This window comes from Tachypleus tridentatus, chromosome 7, assembly GCF_004210375.1.
Source record: "Tachypleus tridentatus isolate NWPU-2018 chromosome 7, ASM421037v1, whole genome shotgun sequence".
NCBI classification, from domain to species: Eukaryota; Metazoa; Arthropoda; class Merostomata; order Xiphosura; family Limulidae; genus Tachypleus; species Tachypleus tridentatus.
The window spans coordinates 61,740,559-61,762,626 of record NC_134831.1 but is presented as its reverse complement, the minus strand read 5'-3'; the positions used below and the strand labels follow the sequence as shown (position 1 = coordinate 61,762,626).

The window sequence follows — 22,068 nt, the reverse complement described above, 5'->3', positions numbered from 1 at the left end:
ATTGAAGATATTTTTTTTAATGGAAGCAGTTCTAGTTTTATAATAAACATATACGGCTTTCAAAATATGGGATCAATCATGAAACAGAACAAGACCTATAAGCTGATATTGGCAACACATCTCGGTAGGAAAATGAGCATGTCAATACAAAGACTGCTTGGAAACAAAGAGTTAAAGAAAAAAAAAAGTATTGCATCCAAATCACTGTAGCCTTAATCCAAAACAAATTTTCTGATAAATTTGTGGAAAAAAAATAAAAATCCAAAGCAGTAGCATGGAAACTCAAAAGGATAAACACAATCACTATTATAATTTTAATTTGATCATTTTCTCAGACGTTTTCTGTAATTATATGCAGAAAAAAAAAAGTTAAGCAATGTATTTTTCTTCACACCAGACATTATAACACTTTCAATCTATGTTTGTGAATTTTGCCTTGTAATAAAACAGTAACATCATTATTAAAGTACATTGCAAATAAAAAAAAATCCTAAAATTTGAAAAAAAAAACATAATTCAGGACTATGCTCATAATCATTAGAGCCCTCAAAAGTTAAAATGTTAATCTGACAATTTAACCCTTGAACAGCAGGAATGTAAGTAGCAGCCCCAATTGATGATGACCAACGTTTAAGGGTTAAATACTATTGTAAGGAGTGAACAAAACAATAAGTAGGCAATATTGATTATATAGGTAATGACCTCAAAGAAAAGTTGGCTAGGAATGATAGAATAGTGACTCCAGTACTTTCCAGAATTAATAAAAGTATAAGAAAATCACTCATCCAAACCTTGAAATACATATCTACACATCCAAGTTAATTTGAAACATTCTTTTACACCTTTATTAAGAGTCTACATGATTATACAGTGTTTGCAAACTGAAAAATAAGAGCAAAGATGATACCCTTGAAATGTTTAATGTATGGTAGGACTATGTTCTTTTGAATTTGTCACACAGAGAAAATAGATAGATTAATAAATTAGAGAAATAAATAGGTTAATGAAATATTAAAACTACTGCACTTTTTTTTAATTATCAAGCATTCTTTTTTAAAAATCATAAGACTATGTGATTGTAATTTTGTGTAAAATTACTATGTAGCAATACGTGGGTACTAGATGAGAGAAGATTACACAATTACAAGAAAGCATGTTCAAGCAAAACAAATATATACATTTTCAATAATATACCAATTTTTTTACATGTCTCACAAAGCAAAGTTTCATTGATAGTTACCTTAACTGCAAATACATAAAGCCCACCATTATTCAAAATATCTGGATTTTCTCTATCAATAGGGTTATTTGACGTCACTAGATGCGCAGAAAAAACATCTCTGTTTTTGTCCTTTACATTCTTTAACTGAAAGTATCCTTTTTCATCTGTTTAGAAATATAGAAAAAATACAATGTAAATACTATTTTCAAATGAAGTATACATTCTATAACATAAATTAAGAAACAAAACATATCCATTCCATGATCAACCAAATTTTTCATGTAACAAGCTATGAAATTGTACCCAGTTATAATATAGTTCACTCCACAAAGAATTAACCCTAATGTGTCACTAAATCAGAAGTGAAGCCATATTCAAGTAAAAAATTATTTAAACTGTTTATTCACTAAGCAAAAGTTTATAAAAAGAAGTACTGAATAAATTTATTTTTCATAATATCAACAATTAGTAGGATGTGTATACTAAGTAATTATCCATAAGGAAGAAAAATACACTATAAAGCATCTCATTCCTAATATAAATGTTCAAGATATCCAAACATTATCATAAATGTTAAAAAAGAAATACAAGTATTGAAGATTTTACATTTTTATTTTCTGATACATGTATCCAATTAAATTAGCTTTTCATGTATTTTACAGTTCCAAGGTACAAATGGAATCATAAAGTTAGTTTGATATTAACTTGTTGCTAATTCAAATTAACTTCTAAGAGTTACTGATTGCATTTCCTTAGAATTGTGTGGTTATTCTTTGGTTTTTCATGGTTGTGAATAGCAATTTCCAAACTTTCAGCTTTAGTATTAACCATTTCATTATAGATTCGGTGGAATCTACCCAGCACACAACCATGAAGGTATCCATGAAAGTAATTATACTATGATTTTTGACAATGCATAGGTTTACAAAATTTTGCAGGTTATTAGTAAACACTACAAGGCTTTGTGCACAAATAAAGTCTTTAAATTAAGTACTAAGAAGTTTCAAAGATTTTATTGTAATTTTTTTTTTAATTTTAAAATTAAAAATACTTTTATGCATCTGAAAATCTTTAAATTTCACAAGAAAAATTTTCATAACTTCCAGATATTTCTTTAAGAAAACACCTATATTTTATCTGTTATTTTGACTATTAAAATCAGAATTACTTTATGTGTTTGATAGATTTAACCAATCTTGTAACCACCATGAAAAAAAAAAATAGAAAGTAAACAAATTATGCTTTTCTCTTTCTATAATGACTACAAATTATATCTCAAAAACGCAAATGTTTAATCTACATTTTTTGAGTCTTTTCGTGACAGGCAAAGCATAAAATTACTCAATATGATTAATATGTGTACCTTGCTAGGTGTGAATGGTACTTATAGAAGTTGATAACTCAAAAGGTAAATGGTTACCTTCTCTTCAAAACAATCAAGAATTTCAAAAGATTTCCCAATAATCTGTTCCTTCATAAATGTTTGCTTTAATGGTTTGTGGTACATTTTCTGTTACAAGTTGTTGGGTGTTTTACCATTTTTGTTAAAATATGAATTCTACCACCATCTATTCAACTTACTGATATTAAATAAAACAATTTTGACAAAAACAACTTACCACCCACAATTGATAAAGTTAAGGATCTAGGTTTCCCTGTATCCCCATCTTTTGCTGTGATTGTCAAAATAGATGTGCCCTAAGAGTTAAAAGATATATATTTAGTTACTAATCAGATGGTAACTTGCTGATAAATCGCTATTTTAATATTAATAAACAAATTACTTAAGAAAGACAACATTATAAAAGATATTTAAAAAATAAATAGCTGCAAGCATTTTTTATTTACTAGTATATGCAATATCTATATTTATTATGTTGAGATTTATTACTACTAAATGGCCATATAAGCTATCTATTACAGTTCTAATTTTACACAAATAACATCACTTTTCTTTCTTGAACCATTTTTAAAAGTAGCTTCCTCCTGATACAATATCGTTAAATTAACTCAAAATCAGAGAATTTTCATATTATCTCAGTATTTTCAAATATGATAATATTTTAAAACATTACAATCAATCTATTCATTAGTGGGACACGTCTTTGAATAAATAATAAACATATTTACTTACTGGAGGACTACTTTCTACAACTGTTGCTGAATATGGAGCATTCTGAAACTCTGGTGGTTGATCTTGGATATCCTGGACTTCAACAACAGCATTCACTGTTGAATTAAGCCTCCCCCATACTGATAAATCCTGTAAGAAATATTTGAAATTAATTATATACAAAAGTTTTCCCATATATGTTTATTTTAAAACATAATTTACTGTCTTTCATATTCACAAATATTAAATGCACAAGCAACAGTTTCTTTTAGAAATAAATTGAAATTAATATCTAAATATTAACGAAAAGTAAACAACCTTAAAAACATTTCTGTAAAAAATGTATTTTACCTTGATGAGATTTATTGTTAGGTAATTATGTTCTTTTATGTTTGCATGATACACATTCTGGAAGTTCTTGAGCATTATCTTTTGTTTTGTGTTTTTGCAATTTTTTTTTCAATTAGAAACAAGTGGTTATATTTTCATTAAAGAAAAAAGGATGAAGTAAGTTAGATTTTTATTCTTTGCTAATCTTCTTATGATTGGGTATCTTTAAACATATTTCAGTTACCTCAGCTTTCAGAGCTAACGTGTATGTGGATCGTTCTTCATAGTTTAGAGTTTCTTTCAAAATGACTTCTCCTCTATATTTTCCATCTCCTATACTAATGCCTTTGACTTCAAACTTCATGCATGACAATGGAGTCTAAAGTCAATAAAGAAATAATTTACATTAGTAATTAAATTTTGAAGTAAAAATAAATCAGAGCAGTCAAGTTATGCCTGAGCAAAAATACTAAAACTTATTAACTTAACTCTCTTATATGTATAAAAACTGCTCCTTTGAACACCTTCTTCCAACAATCTGTTTAATAAAACAAAAGACTACTCAAACAGGCTGTGTCCGAGAAATATTTACAAAATAAGAATGCACATAGTTTTTAACATTTTGCTAAAACAATTTACTGAAAGGGCTTAAATAAATTCTAACAGTAGCTACAAAGTTTTTAAGGGAAGATATGTCAAATAATATTAAATATATCATTATACCAAGTGTTAACTCTTGAAATAAAGAATAAATGATTTTCAAAAATTGTAAACAATAATTTATATAAAATAAATTGATAGAAAAGTGAAAAACAATAGCTAAAAATCCACAATGCAAGATTACACATACTTTAAAATACCTTTACCCAATATATGAAACAACAATTTCTTATGAATGCAGATACAATAAGGATACCTTGATGTTATGGGATTAAGTTTTGCTACATCATTCATATCTAAAATAGACTAAAGGTTCAACCTAAACAGAGTTTATTACTTTATGTCAATTCAAAAGGATGCTGCATTTTAATGAATGACTTCTTTCATACAAAATACATATCACCCAATAGTCAATTTTTTGTACTTTACAATAGTATGAATACATTATTGTAGGCTAATCTATGATATAGCTAATTGCTATGGTTAAAATCAGTAACAAAGAACCTAAACTGGTTAAAAATGCACATCCATTTACAGAAAGGTAATGTTATCTATAGTAGACATACAACCACAAAGAAAAAAATATCCATTAGTTTGTTTGTTTTTTGAATTTTGCACAAAGCTACATGAGGGCTATCTGTACTAGCTGTCCCTGACTTAGCAGTGTAAGACTAGAGAGAAGGCAGCTAGTCATCACCACCCACCAAACTCTTGGGCTACTCTTTTACCAATGAATAGTGGGATTGACCATCAGATTATAATGACCCCATAGCTGAAAGGGTGAGCATGCTTGGTGTGACTGGGATTTGAACCCGTGACCCTCAGATTATGAGTACAGTGCCTTAACCACCTGGCCATGCTGAGCTATATACATTAGTTCAGGCAAAAAATAGTGAAGTAATGAAAGATATATATGGGTAGGATTTTTATAATACAAATGTCCTTACAAGAAAAATGAATTTAATTTGGAAAGGAAACAGTTTGTTAAGAGTTACATGTTTGAAAATTACACAAAAATAACCTAACACTTGAAAAATAAAGTTACAATACATACAATGTCCTCCATACATGTAATTCTCACATCAGCATTTAGTCCTAAGTCTGCATCTGTGACCAAAATACCCTTATACACTGTTGTTCCCACTGGCACTGTCTGAAAGACAACAATAAGAATATATAGAGTTAGATAATTCCATATCAAAGAAACACTGGTGATCACAATATTTTTTTGATGATTATAATTAACATTTTTATATTAAATATAAACTAACTGAATATACATTTAACATATGAAATGCTATACATAAAACAAGAAATCATCATATAACTACATTTTGTTCAGTTTTCAAGTTTTTAACTTAGCTGGATTTAAAACTCACTAATAAGGGCAAAATTCTGCCAATCATAAATTTGAAAGTTCAATCCTAACTGTGCCTTTACAAGTCGCACAAAACTGTTCTTAATGGTAGAAGCAAATAAAAATGATGAGCCATTCCCCTTGGATGGAATGTTACTTATTAGCTGGGGGTTAAGCTGCAATGGACTAAGTACTCACAATACAGTTGGTTAGGCTGGAACATATAGTGTGAAGTATTTATATTAAAGACACAACAACATGACATCTGCCACTCTGAAACTTGCAAACCTCTAACTACGAGTCCATAGTATGAATCCACTGACCTATGCTGTCTATTTTGTGAAAAATAAACTACTAATAAGTTTGTTCTGTTATTGTAAACTTATGAGCATTTTTCTTTTATTCATTTATTATGATGTACTGAACTGTAAGTCTATAATCAATTTGCATCACAAATTTTATTGTTTTTTTAAACATCTAAAAATAGGCCAAATCCTACAAGTTAAATCTATCTTATTTTTGACGTATCACTTTTTCAAGCTTTATAATCAGGTGTACCTGTCAGTTTGCTTAAGCTTCCACTTAAATGGTAAAAATATAATAGTTATGAAACACTCAAATCAAAATTTTAAATACCACAAAAGATATAATTGCATGTTACAACAATGATTATCTTTTTTTGTTGTTACATAAACTGTAAAAGAAGAACATAAGCATTAAATTTCACAATCATATTTGATGTTAAGATAATCTGTTGAAAATCTTATTATCATACAAGTATATCCACAGTACACAGTTTTCATCCTCCTAATACAGGTTCATAAAATTAAAACAACTTTTACCTATAAATCAAACTATGAAGAATAGCTAGCTAATCACAACCTTAAATATTGAAAGCAAGTACAAACAAGCAGTACAACTTGATAGCAACATAACGTTCTAAGCACAATTTATACTTATGTTTCACACTTACCACAGTTAAAAGTAATAGGTGATTTTCTTCATTTTAGACGCAGAAGTATTAATAAGAACATTTACCTCATCAACAAAAAAGGCATAGGGAACATTTCTAAACACTGGAGCGTTGTCATTCTGGTCAAGAATCGTGATTTCACGTTTTATAGATATCTGCAGTAGTTAAGATAAAAATATACAGCTACAGTTGAAAGTTTTAAGACTTGCAAGTTAAATAAAACCACATACATGTTACATATCATTTTTATATTTAATGAATACACACCTTGTCAACTACTTTTTGGCTCTCTCCATAAGATAGTAACTTCGACAACAGAATAAACAATAAGTTAAATATTGCAACTGTTACCCTCTAATAAGTTTTTACTTGTAGATTACATTTAAAATTATTATTTATTGTCCTACTTAAATATTCTCAAAGTAAAATAAGCAGACAATAAAGTTTAAATTTGTTTTATGGAAAATCAATTGAAAGAAAAATGTGTGAAACAAAATAGTAAGAACATATAAACAAGTAACACTGTAAACAAATTAAATACTTGTTGTTAACTACCTTATATCTAATACTTTTAAATGACACTTAGTCACAATCTTTAGGTCATTATTAAAGTTTATTACATAATTAGAACAACTTAGTTGTAATTTTTTTAATTTTTAAAAAATAAATTAGAACTATTTAGAAAAGATAATTATTCTTGGGTTAATACAGAACTGAACAAAACAAACGTTTTAATGATATGAGAAACTGGACATTAATATATACAAAACAGAAATAGCATCTTACTGTATTTGGGTCCTGCCCTTGAACCTTTTCATCTGTCAAACTGATAATGACATCAACTGCGTTTTCTTTTTCTCTGTCAAGTGGACGTACAAGCCTAACTATTCCAGTAATTTTGTCTACACTAAAAGAATCTCCACTTATATAGTAATATACTTGTGTATTCTCTGGATCACGACCTCGGAGAGTATAAATTGATGAACCTAATGAAGCAATAAGTGATTGGTTTATACTTTCAAGGTTATCAAAAATTCAAATATGCATGCATGCACACACACACACACACACACATTAGTCTCACTTTTGTTTTGTATTAAAATATCATTATTTTTACCATCAATATAAATACATCTGCAAAAAGTTTCACTAATACTTCAAGTACTCTTTTTGGCAATGTGTATATTATAAGTCATCCAATAGACAACGAGTTTATCACAATAATCAAGTTGCCAGATAATTTCTTTTTACACACCTTACACATGAAAAAAAAACATTTTTCTTCACAATTATAAACAGCCGTAGTCTAATTTAAACACAAAAGAGAGGAAACTTTTTTGTACCCTATACTTCTGTGATTTACTTTTATAGCATATTTGGTATCTAAATTTATGCCACATCTTCCAAAATTCAGAATACTTTCACACACTGACATAGTATTGATGTTAGAGGCATTATGATCTTATTTTATAGATACAGAACACAGTTAGCTGTAAACTCATGCCACAATAGAGTTTTGAAATACATGCTTTTAATTTGGATTCCAGGATTTCATCTTACTACTGATTCTGGTTCTCATTCTCATGAGAAAGATGGGTCTTCAAATATACAAAGCTAAAACAAGCAAAAACAGTGTAAAGAATGTCACAAGATCAAATATGTTATTTTCCTGTTTTCAAGTGTAATACATTGCTCAAAACTATTAACAGGTGATCTCAAATACTTTTATACTCTAAATATGACAAGGCATAACTACTACTATTAAATAAATAAGGCAATGCATCTCAGAACGGCTGGTATGGGTATTAACACATTTACAAATAAAGCAGAAAACAATGTTTCAACCTTCCTAGACGATCTTCAGGTTAAAAGAGGGAGAGAAATTGCAAATGACCATTGCCGGGCACATCTTAGAGAAGAGAGTATAAAAGAATCTGGGACTGCAGGGGGCATTGCAGTTAGATGTTATTAATTAGCATAGGTATAAAGGTGTTCCTTTATATTGGTTTAATTTTGGTTTCAGTTGCTTTATAAATAAGGCTTTGATTTTGCATTTCTTTATATTTGTTTCCCTTCTTAGCATTCAAGTGTTTTCTAAAGTTGTGTTTAATTGATTTGCAGCATTCAAAAACGTGTGAAGGGGTTATTTTTTCTGTTCATTAAATCTAGTTTCCATTTTTCTGCTTGTTTATCCAATATCAGAGTTGTGGCAAATGTTCCATTTTATTTATAAATAATGTTGATGTTGTGTTTGTCAGTGTAGTTTTTACATAGTATGGACTTTACTTTCGTACCTGGTTTTTGAATAAATTTGGTGTTTACTGGAATGTTGGTTATTTTTTCACTGATGTCAGGAATATATGGTATGCAGCAGTATAAGGTTTTGTAGTTTGTTGTATCTTGGGATTTATTATTGTTAGTTGTGTTGTTGATCTAGGTGTGTGCATATAATTGTTTTCAATGATTTTTGGAGGAAATTTGTTGATGTTGATGAAGTGTTGTTTTATTTTGTTGATTTAATTATTAACTTTATTGGGGGAGCATACTTTTGTGGGTGTGTTAATATGTTGAGTTTTTGTCTTGTTTCATGTGCCAAGTCCCAGGGAATGTATAATTCAATACAAGTGATTCTTCTGTGGATTTCTGTTTTGAATTGTGCATTGGTTCTTGTGATCTTGAGATTAAGAAATGCTGTTTAGTTATTTTTTTCCCTGTTCACAGGTAAAGTTAATGTTGGGTGTATCGAGTTAACGTGGTTGAAAAAACAAAGTGTGTGTTCTGTAGATGTGAATTCAGCAATTGTATCATCAACATACATCTACCAGTATAGTGGTAGGTGTAAGGCTTAATTGTTCACTTGAGATTCAATCTGTGTCATAAAAATATTGGCTAGAACTGATGACATGGGATTCCCCATACTTATGCCATTTACTTTGTAAGTAGTTTTGGTTATTGAACATAAAGTTAGTTTTGGTGGTAGTGAAATCTATAAGGATTGCTCATTGGTTACTAGGGGATGTGTATCAATGGATATAAAGTTTTAAAGCTATCTTGCAGGCTTCAGTGGTTGGAAGTTCTGTAAAAAGGGAAATTACATCAAACTGATCATTAAGGCTTTCTTATTTAGTTGATTACGAATAGATTCAAAGTTAAAAGATCTTTGAAAAAGGAGCCGGCTGATGTTACATAGTTAGAAAATGCCCACGCTATATATTTACCAAGGTTGTAGTTAAATTATTCATAAGTTGACATTATGGGCTGTAGTGGACAATCAGGTTTGTGAGGTTTGGACATCCCATATATTTGTGGTAAGTGTGAGTTGATCTTTCGAAGGTAACAATAAATGTCTTCTGAGATTGTGTTGGTTTTTTTCATTGGAATCAAGGTGAATGGTATCCCCCATGATATCTTTTATTTAAAAAAAAAAAAGTATGTGATTTGGTATATCTTGACCACAAATGCCCAGAAAGTGTTTGTTAATAAGGTATATGATTACTCACTCTTACATAACAACTGCTTCTAGTTCATCAGCATTTCTTGCAGGTGAATCATGTTATCAAGTATCTTCTCAAAACACCATATTTTTACATACATTAAACTGGATTAAAATTCAATGAATACACTGTCCAAATTAGTTTCAACTATCAATAATAAGTCTCTACCAAGACCAGTAAACCTCTACCATAATATGCATGTTCTTCCTTTGTAAAATTGTAGTTGGATCTCTTTCCTCACTCTCCAACAACACAGTGGCTTAAACATGAAACATAATTCATACATGAATAAAACATTCATTGATATATTATTTGACCAATACAGATGTCCCTCATATTATCAATTCAAGCTGGTTTGTAGTGTGAGATTACAGAAACACACTTTTGATTATTTGATGTAAAGATCAATCTTATGAAGGCTGTTTATAGCATTTCTGTTCTAGCTGTAGGTGCTTTAAACTGTTGATTTAGTAAGGAATCTAAGGTTCACTGATTGCATAAAATCAATGTTGTCATAAAAAATATGTTAGGGTTACTGGCATTGGTCTACCTTTTTCAGATGTCTGACCAACTGTATTATGGGTTTGAAAGAAGTCCATTTCCTTACATACATTTTGCGAGACTTGTAACCATTTTACTTCTAGCCAACAAACTGATCTCCATATGATAGAAATGCCTAAATTTCTCTATTGAGGCCCTGACTTGTTTTACTTTAAACAAGGATCACTTTTTAGAAACACCAATTGTTCAAGCTATGATAAAATACACTGTTTTCTTCACTTCTACATACCTTTTGATTTTGTCAAAAATGAATTCAGTGCTTACATTGACATAATTAATAACAGTAGTCCTGCTTGTCATAATTAGGTATAGAAAACTTTATTGATACCTTACTCTTAGCTATACAATTCTGCAAACTTGTAATATCATAAAAAAAAATTGCTGTGGTACGTAGATATCTTTACTGGTTGCTTTTACCTTCATAACGGCCATACATAAGAACTACAACAACCATACATTAAATAGCATATTATGTCCAACAATAGCTCATAAGTAACAACTGACATACTTTTACATTCATTGGTTATTGCTTACTTGTAAACAGCATAGTAGGTCAAAATACAGGTAACCATGATAACACTTTCTAAAGTTCATTACATAAGAAGGTTTCATCTTGGAAGTGCAAGAAACTCTGGTATTTATATATTTATGTAAAGTGTTTTTTTTTTTAATGGAACATAATATGAATGGGTTTATAAAGCATACAACATACACTCTATGGTGCAGTGTAGAGAAGAACAGATGTAATGTGTGGGTGAAGGGGTCGAAAGGTAGAAAAAGTAACAGACACACATGAGAGATATGCAGAAAATATAGTTTCCATATCTTCTAGCACAACAAAACCACCAAATCATCTAACTGCTTTAACATTTCTCTTGAAATGCATAAAACACAAAGCATATGACATCACAGCCTGCAGATCTTACTTGTACATACATTATTACAAATACTGTCATTTTATAATTGACTTTTATGTATAATGTCCTTGAAAATAAAAATTCAATAAGAACATTCACTTCAGTAAATTAATGCATTTACCGAGATAAAATAATTTTATCCTGTATATATAAAACATATACATGATTTAATTGGTGAATTATTAGTAAACACATGTCACAAACACACACAAGTGCATGCATGCACACAAACACACACACACACACACACACACACACACAGACAAATGCAGCATCAAAATTCAAAAGATACAAGAATGAATTCTCTTAACAAAAAATACTTAATCTGAATAAATTTATTAACAAAGGGGCTTTCTAGATATTAGTTTAACAAAAGTTTTCATGGTTAAATTGTATTATACAATATTAAAATATCTCTTCTACAGTTTGTACAAATATTTAGCATGAAATGTGCTTTAATATGTTGTTTATGATGTGTAAAAAACATTTCTTCTTATTTACGTATGTCATTTCATCAATGTTAAAAAGTATTTGCAAAATTATAGTTTATAAGTACAAGAGTGGCTATAAAGCAGCCTATTATCCACAGGTTCATCTAAGAACCCTATGTGCAATAAACGTGACAGGAAATTCTCTTTTTTTTTTACCACCTTTTCAAGAAGCTGGAACTGACAAATTAAATTATAAATAAGATCAAATTACTTTCTTTTTTTTCCCAATATAGTTGAATTACAGCTTAGTGGACTATTTTGACTAACTGACAAAAAACTTTACTCATATACACAGAACATATATCAGAGTGGAAAAAGTCTAGGAGAGAGACAAGGCATGAAAATAAAATAAAACTATCTTATATGAAATAACCAATATTAGAGTTACCAGCTACTCTCAAAAGAAAATACAATAATATATATTACCGACTTGTAAAAACATTTTAAGTGGCCCCTACCTCCAAAAAAAAGTCAATCAAGCATCCCAAACTGTATGCATAAAAAACTCATTCATTAAACTTTGTTTTTCCCCATTAAGAAGAAAGTTAATTGATTACTGTATCACTGATCCTTTGTCACTTACCTACAGGTGTATCCTCCTGTAATGAGAACTTGGACATATCTCCTCCTGGGAGAAATTCTGGGGCATGATTGAATTGTGCAAGACTGCACCCTAAAGTAGCAGGAAAATTTCAATATGGCTTAATATAACTATTAAATTTACTTTCTTTCTTGATAGGTTATTACATGGATTAAATTTATCTTGATTATTAGAATGCAACATCATCACATTCTTCCCCTTTGATTAAGTCAAAGGTTTGTAAACTGATAAACAACCTAAAGTATGTTATATATATTTATTTACTATTCATAAAGTTTAAACACAACCAGGTTCTGCCATTTCTTGCTGTAAACTTCTGATTGTTATCAGTTTCTCATTGTTATCGTTTTTGTTTTTTTATGGAATACAGAAGTTTTGAGAAATTGTAAGAATACACAAGACCAGCAAATCAAAAGACATGATTGTTAAAAAGGTTATTTTTCCCTTCTATCTCTTAGATTTTTTTTTTTTTTTTGCTGCCATTGCTAGATTTTCCATATTAATTTTTATCAGCTTTATTTTCAAATTCTACAGAACTCTCAGGATATTTCATCTCTGACATTTTTTCGACTCTCCTTCAAACGTTTCATTAACTTTGTCACTTCATTTCCAAGAAAAAAAACTTTCACTTTACTGTATAATACCTACCCCGTGAACGCCCTATCTGATGGAAATGTTTCAAAGAGATTTTGATTTTTGCGTCACTTTCAAAAAAAGCTTTATTTATATTATTTTTATCTCACTTTAAAGATTCGTTTTATTGAATACCTTTGCTACACTCCCTTAACCACTTATAGCATACCTGTTTTTACTTTTCGTTTTATTCAGTGTTCCGACTTTATTTTTAAAATACATCTTTGTTTGTTATACTCTTGTATTAAAACAAAATAATTTAGACACCTTTAATTTCTGTTAAACACGATCTTCAAGTTTTATTCCAACCCCCGGAATTCTTATAATTGACCAATTCTTCATTTTTCCTTAGGTTTTGATGAAATTCAAGAATCACGTACTGTTTCTACAGTATCAATTTTCTTATTTTGGTGAAAAGAAATAATGTCATATGAAAAAAGTCACATTTAAACACCAAAACTAATTAATGTAATAAAACAAAAAAATTAAATCGATTATTAACTGAAAATACAAGACTTTACACATTGACAACACAAATTACGTGCAATGGCATCACACACTGCAAAAATATGAAATATTTAAAAGAAGTATTTTTAATAATAAATAATGGTTTGTTTGGATTATATTGATTTTATTTTATCACAACTTTAATCATATTGTTGTTGTTGTTTTTAAAATACATTATTAATTAGTGGTCATTACAAATTTAATATATTGGGTTGAAGAATAATTCGCGAGCGTTTTTTCAAGTTAAAAAAAATATATTCATAAATGAAACGCTTTCGCAAAATATTTCATATCATTTGGTAGATAATTTTTTGCTCTAATAGATGGTGTGTTTGATTTTCATATGTCTTTAATTTTTGCTTTCATTTTCAGCTCATTAAATGGAATGTCAAGTGGACAAAATCGAGCATTTTCGACACCATCTGCTTTTCGCATTTAATTTCTTGCAATTTCGTTTAAAACAATGCATACTATATACCTAGGTATTACATGAAATAAAGTATCATAATAAATGTTTTGGGTGTAATGTGTTCATGCATTGAAGTATTGTATAGTCTTGCATGTAATGCTTGAATGAAATTATTTAAAAACGCTCACGAATTATTCCTCAACCTAATATAAATTCTAGTGTGCAAAAAGAAACTGAACAAAAATTACTCAACTATAATCACGTCTTCACGAAACTTCCCGCCTTTTTAAAATGTACCTGCAACTTTTTTCCTGAATTTCTTACTTTTCAATATAATTTTCTTTGACATTTATGATCCATAAAAAAAACATGACATGATAAAATATTAACTTATATTAGTATTATTTCCAATTTTTATATTAGTTACGAAGTTTGTTTTCAACACTTCACAAATGTTTTTTTTTTTAATCGTCAACGATGATCCACAATTTTGTATCCATGGTTAATCTTCCTGAAAAGGTCTTCGCTTAAATTGAATGAAACTACACAACACTTTCTGTGCTGTAATGTTTTCATTCACAGGATTCTCCTTTTCAAATCCCTTTACAGAATTACATTATTTTTATTACTTCTTAAAAAACAAAAAATCTGTCCGTTATTCTTTAAACGTTATTTATAATTTTACTTGAGCGGACACGACGAGTAATAAGCCTTTGAACCTACTTATTTCCGGTTATCAACCACAGGAATACTCCAGTTTTATGGTTAGTTCTAATTCGAATTTATGACCACAGGAGGCTGTAAACTTTTAAAATGAATTCAAATATTATAACATATTTACATACTTAACGTTGATAAAATTAACATTGTTGTTGAACTTCTGATTTATCTTACAGTAACTTCTAGTTAATTAAAATTCTTAAAAGCATTAAGGAAATGCTGTGAAAATGCAACAACCACAAATATATATTGCACATCAATTATATTCCAAAATGAACATTTAATACAGTTTCTTTTTATGTTTTTATTTTATTTACACTGCTGCTCACAAGTGCAACTTAAAGGAAACAAATAGGAAATATAAAAAAATATTAAGACAGTTAGCAGCTTTCCTACGAGGGAACTTACGTAACGTGACGATGAAAAGGATGAAAAATGAGAAGATTGTGTCCACGTACAACTTCATGGCACTATACATCAACGACCTGCTTCCTTAAAAAATAATTCGTGGAATTCGGCGAAATTTTTGGTATCCTAATTAGTGAAAACAATATGTTTGAAATACAAATTTAAAACAATATCATGAAATTGAAAGATTGGATACCGTTCTCATCTTTTATAATTATTAGTCCTAATAATGGCTGGATAATAAACACCAATAACATTTAGAGGTTATAATGAAAATAATACACGAGTTTAAGTTTAATCTCTTTTAATTAATAATATCTTCTAGTTTTTCTTTTTTTTTTTCTTCTAGTGCTAAATCACATAGTTTGGTTACCTCACTACAGATGCTAACTGCAAGCTACTAAGAATAACTGTAATTAGAAGTGTTCACTCACTCATCACACGTTATACTATCATATTTCTTTAATAACTGGTTTATCTTTTCGGATATTCATGCAAAGTCAGAATATTTCAAACATAACTTGAAATTGCAAAGTGTAATTTAACTAGTCAAATGATAAAGTTCATATACCAAATTTCCTATATTCTAAGCCAATCGTGATTTACTCCATTCTCACTGCTGACTGTGAAGTTCATTGTGTCAAAATATTTCTTGTTTCTTAAACACTTTATGCTACATCATGTAACTTTCTGGAGTTTCTTTATTATTTTAATAACACATCTGTAAAAAAAACAAACTGTTAAGACAGTCTTCAACTAAACTAAAGCTATGCATGGATTTTCGAGAGTTTTGATAAATCAATAGTTATCAGCTGTTAATAAATCAGACAAGACATACAAGAATACCATGTTTATTATCAGCTTGTTCAGGATATTTTTACAATGCTACAGAAGAGCTATATGTACTAGCAACTCCTAAAGTTAAACTGATAAAATAGATGAAAGAAGCCAAAAGTTAATGACATGCTCTAACTGAATAGTGGATTTAATCGTCACTCTTATAACACACCCATGGCCTCAAAGTGTGAGGAGTGATGTTTTTTCAGGTAACGGACAAGAGAAATGAACCCTCTGATTCACAATCTGGTATGCTAACCACTGGCCACGCCCATCTTCCATAATTAAATCTCTCCTTCCCTAACAAATAAGTAGAAATTCATTTTGGGTAATTTTTGAAATAGCGTTTGGAGTTCATTTAAAAACATTTAGATGTTTCATGACGTATTAATGATATTTCTAGATATCACTGTATTTATACGCGTTTATTACTGTTTCCTCGCAATTTAAAAAGTTTCAAAGCCAAATAGATTATTTTAACATTTTTAAACATTTAATAAATGCATTTGAACATTGAATTTTATCTGCAGTGGCAATATTTATACTGTTGTTAATGAGACTAGTTTACAAAACATTAGGTAAACTTTGAAGTATTTATTCTAAAATGTAAAAGATACTTTATCGTGTTTATTTTTATATGATAACGCTGTTGTAAACCCATCATAACTGTCTATTTTTTTTAAGGTCTCATATCTATCTTTAAGTAAAAGGTTTTATTATAATACATATTTTAAGAGATTATTTCAAAAGTAAAACTTCTCGCATATTAATTTCTAATAAGAATGAGCTACGTACTTAAAGAGAAACTAACAATTAACATGGCATTCAGTATACCTAATTAACATTCAACTTATAAAAATTGGAATGCATTGTTTTATCAGCTGGATGCTTTGAAAGTCATTGAAATCAACAAGTGGCATCAGATTTCTCTTGTTTCGATTTATATGCCGAACACCTACATTTCCTTAAGTGTTTTTAACGAAAAAACACGCCCTTTCACAACATACAGTGATTACAGTGCGAAAACTGTTTGCTACTTTTTGTTAATTAATTAGTTTCGGGTAGGCGTTTTAGCGTTTATAATACATATTACATCTCCAGAAACTCAGCAATAAAATTCATTATTAATACGATACAAGAAAATAAAAACACCAATACGCTAGTTTTGAATTATTTAAATAATATAACATGGCTTTAAAGGATAGCAAGGGATATTTAGGTCCATCTGTGCTGTCTTATCCATTAAATTAAACCCTCGAAAAAAAACAAAACACGCAAAGCCAGTCCTTATTTAAATACTTAAAAGTTTTCCCTCTTTGCTTCCTTAACTTAAATACATCCATCACATTCAAAGGCACACAGTCCACTTGTTTTAAAATAGTTTGTTAAAGCAAGTCAAACACATACACAAATTTTGGTTAACACAACTGTATCCAGAGATTTCAAAAAACTCTTTTTTTCGTTCAAGTTCTGATTTATCACTTCAGAATATAATTGACAAAATGAGTTATTCTTCTCTACTCTGTTATTACAATCTGTGATGACTTAACTTTAAAAATCGTCATTAAACAATCATTATGGCTAAACTTGTAATCACGTAGTCTAGCTATATAACTATTTCGAACTACATTTTGGACGCGTACTTATAGCTCAGAAGCCTAGAACATTCCACGCACTACGAGATACTACAATTAAAACAACTAGGAAAATCTAAAAGTTTAGACTAACTATACAACGTACGATTTGTAAACAGTTACGAAAAGAAGCCTGCGATAAACTATCGCTTCTAAAAATAACTTCATATTCGCGCTACATAACTATTCAAATCATAACTTGCACATTAAACTCACACGGAAACAGCCATTATATCTAACAGGTGTCTTCGCATATTTTTTACGAAAACTTCTAAAACAATACAATGCAAACTAAATATAAATGGGTAAACAGCATATCAAGCCCTTATACATGTCAAAATACGAGTTCCTCTTGGAAACACTGCAGTATTGCTATTCAAAAAATATAAATCAAGAATCGAAACTAATGAACAATGTGAAATTTGGCATTGTTTAAAAGAAACACACTTTCTTCGCAGCTAACGAAACTTGTTTATTTTTTTAATCAAGCAGTTTGACAGCCAAATCACCCATTTCTATCATACATTCAAGTTCAACTACACTGGTACTGATACTGCAACGTCATTTCAAGAGAAGTATTTATTCTAATTGAAATACTCAATTTGGACAAATAATTATCTGTTTATGTAAACTTGACTTCATTCTTTATATTCAACCTTCAGAAAATATTGTACAAGTCGGCAGGCTGTTGTTTTTGAAACTTTCGATAAGTCGACAAAGTGTAATATGTCTAAAAAGTGAACTTACGCCTAAAAATAATTTTAAATCATAAGTATAAAATTTTCAATCACCATTTTTATTTGGGTACTTTGTCTTCCAATATTTTTACCGATACATAATCATATTCAAGTACGCGACTTCGTTGATATCAGTTTTATTTGCTTATATTGATATTTTGGTCAAATATATGTTAATTTTATTTTCTTTGGCGTTTTTCACAAATTCATACCTGTAAAGTTGTATGAATTTTCAGATATCAAATAACTAATATCTTCCATTTTATTACTTTTTGTCTTTTAAAATATTAGTTAGCTCTTTACGGCTGGTACTAAGTGAAATTTTGCCCAGTGTAACGCTGTTAAAATAGTAGCAATAAATTATACAAATTACCTTACATTTAACTTTAAAAGAAATTATACTCTTCTAACATCATACAACAGCACCAGCCTTGACCTTTCTATAAAGGGTTTTTAAACAATTCAGATTTCATCGAAATTACTTTATCTACTTTTCACGCGCTAAAACCCAAAAAATAAGACGCCAGTCATCACTAACAATACAAAAAAAAAAAAAAAGAGAGAGAGAGAAAATTGCAGTTTCTAACTACAAGAATCAAGTCGCCATCTTATCAAGAAATGAGGTGGTGAGTTGGCATGCGTTCACTAAGAATCACAACAGGGCAAAAAGTCTTACCTGTGACTGTGTAATATTATTTAAAACCTAGCGTCCTATCAAATGTTCCTCCATTACATCTATATACGTCTCAGAATTGAATAAGGATTCAATAAACAATTTTTAAATAAGCAAAAAACATTATTTTAGTTGGTCCAAAATCTACCGAAACTTTCGTAACAGGAAGAAAGCCTAAGACAACTAAGCAGACAACTTTTACCAGCCCGACCCAGTCGTTGCCCTCGCCGCGAGGTAAACCTGTTGCTCCGCCAATCTCTGCTAAGGTAGTAGGTTTAGAGACGTTCCCACCCCCTCCTTTCGTATTATGCCATTTCACACAGAAATCGTAGAAATTGTTACTCTTTGCATTGTGTAAATTAACTAGTACTTTACTACTACTACTAATATAATTTTAGTAGTAGAATTAATTCCCTTAATGATTTGTATATTGCTGTTGAAGTTAACTTTCGTATTATGTAACACGCGGTTGTCGAAACGTACGAGATTTCCTGTATTGGTGACAGTACTGTGATTCATATCATTTTCGACGACGGGTTCGAATTTCCGTCGCACCAAACATGCTTGCCCTTTCAGCCGTGGGTGCGTTATAATGTAACGGTCAATCCCACTATTCGTTGGTAAAAGAGTAGCCCAACAGTTGGCGGTGTGTGGTGATGACTCGCTGCCTTCCTTCTAGTCTTACACTACTAAATTAGGGACGGCTAGCGCAGATAGCCCTTGAGTAGTTTTGCGCGAAATTAAAAAAAAAAAGAAAAGTTTTGTCATTTGCAAATTTAATCAATCATACGTAAAGTATTACCTCTATTCAAGTATGTTCCACTTTCCCCATTTCAGGCTAGCTAAAAGGGCTGTCTTCTTTATTTTTTAAGGATTGAATGTAAATTTTAATAAATCAACCGAGTAAAAATCTCTGCAAGAGTGAAATAGGTCTATCATCTATACGTAAAGATAAAATGTATGTTTGTTTGTACCCCAAATCATCCGAGCCTATTGGGCCAATCTTAATTAAAATTTATATGTCAACACTATAAACAACGGGGAACATCCTGAGGTGATCAAAATTAAATTTAACCCTATTAATTGATTACTCTTGAACTGTGGAGTCAATCTTGACAGATTGACGCTTTACACGACGTCGAATATTTTAAAGGGATTATTCAAGGTCAAAGTACGAAAGTTGCTGGATTGTTTCTCAAACGACTGCGTTTCCTTCCCGGTCAAAGAACTGTGAAATGTTCAAAGGTGGGATAATCTAAATTTATATATTTGTTGGTATACGGAAAGTAAATTGTAAATGCTATTTATTAAAAAGCTTTGCTACAATTTAAAATTTTTGAGATAAGTTTATGCTTAAGTTATTACTTTGAAGTATATTATTACTGTTAAACTTACGTTATTCTAATTAAATTTAAACATTTCCCGTCAACTGACGGGTATTTCGTCTTGATTAAAATAAAAACTATATATTTAAGTAAAACAGAAATCGCGATATAAACAAATGAAAATATATTTATTTATCGTGTATTCATGAACTTGCCAACCTAGAATTAATCAAAGGAAAAAGCTTAACCTTTTTTGCAGCAGTGTATGTTGTAAAACACATTCCTGATGACGAGAAACCCACTTTAAGTAAAAATGTATTCTAAAGACGTTTACACGCTCGTCCCTAAGACATGTGGCCGACAACGGTTAGTTGCAAACTCTCTTTGTTAACTGAAAGATGATCTAAGAAGGTCGAAACGTTGCTCTGTACTTTATTTTAATTAAAGTTTTAATACCCATAACATACGTCTTTAAAATACATGTAAAACACATTGTTCTGTTCGGTCCTGTTTATTATTAAGCCCAAAGCTACACCATGGGCTATCTGTGCTATGCCAACCATGAGTATCCAAAACTGTATTTTAGATTTAAAGCCCTCAGACATATCGCCGACTCATCGCTCTGGTTTGTAATAATTATTTCAAACAAGAGAGTGATGGCAATATATTTGTTATGCTTCTGAGTATTGCCCTTTTTCTTTTTTTTCTTTTTTCTTTTTTTTTTTTTGTAACGCAGCAGTTAGCTATTATAATGGGGGAGCGGAGGGTTACCAAATTATAAACGTTTTAAATACAGACGTGGAGGAATCATTTTGTGTTTAGCCAGGAAACTCAGAATAGCGTGCCAGCACCAGTGTGTGTCTGCATGTTCCTCAGAAAAATGTTCAAAATGAAGTACTCTTAGATAGGATTTTGTGCTAATTTTACTATCATTAACTGAAAATGTTAACCATCTGCAAGCAGTTCTTTATGATTCACAAATAAATGTGCCCACTGACGCTTACAGCCACCATAGCTATAAGCAAGCACAAGCGTGTACACTTGCAGATTACACATGTAATTTATTATGCACTGTTATATTGATTCACACATACTACTATAATTCTGTCTAATTATTTAAAAATAATTTTTGAAATGCAAGTTTAAAAAGGCCTTGTAGTTACTGTGATAAAATGTAGATGTGGTTGCTGCCCGATCCGCCAGATATGCTCCGGCAGGCATGGACTACATGTATTTCAGGTCATTTATATTCTAAAGTACTATAAAATATGATAAAGTTCCAATTCTTAAAATTATATATACGACTTACTTTAATTAAAAGTTTATAGAATTAATTATTTTCAATTGAAAATATTTACAAAGCAAAGAACTGAAAACCCCCACTTAGTTGTGACTACGCATTTAGTAATTCCCTGGGATATTATTTTCTCTCTCTCTTGCTGAATCCTAGGTATTTTGTAGCAAAG

At 30.0% G+C, this 22,068-nt stretch overlaps 1 protein-coding gene across 2 annotated transcripts in view; it reads right to left on the bottom strand.

Annotated features, from left to right (window-relative positions):
• Cad74A (cadherin 74A) overlaps positions 1-19,491 on the bottom strand; it is a 98,243-nt gene extending 78,752 nt beyond the window's left edge. The window contains exons 1-10 of one of the 2 annotated variants that reach the window (XM_076512038.1): positions 19,281-19,491; positions 15,397-15,522; positions 12,702-12,791; positions 7,442-7,641; positions 6,721-6,810; positions 5,380-5,478; positions 3,910-4,044; positions 3,357-3,485; positions 2,842-2,920; positions 1,241-1,386 (exon numbers count right to left, since the gene is read on the bottom strand). In XM_076512038.1, coding sequence (XP_076368153.1) covers positions 1,241-1,386; positions 2,842-2,920; positions 3,357-3,485; positions 3,910-4,044; positions 5,380-5,478; positions 6,721-6,810; positions 7,442-7,641; positions 12,702-12,791; positions 15,397-15,466 — 1,038 coding nt within the window. In that variant the 5' untranslated portion in view covers positions 15,467-15,522; positions 19,281-19,491. Of the gene's footprint in view, positions 1-1,240; positions 1,387-2,841; positions 2,921-3,356; positions 3,486-3,909; positions 4,045-5,379; positions 5,479-6,720; positions 6,811-7,441; positions 7,642-12,701; positions 12,792-13,619; positions 13,728-15,396; positions 15,523-19,280 lie in introns of those variants that run through there. The other variant, XM_076512039.1, reaches the window with a different exon arrangement.
• Between the last annotated feature and the right edge of the window lie 2,577 nt (positions 19,492-22,068).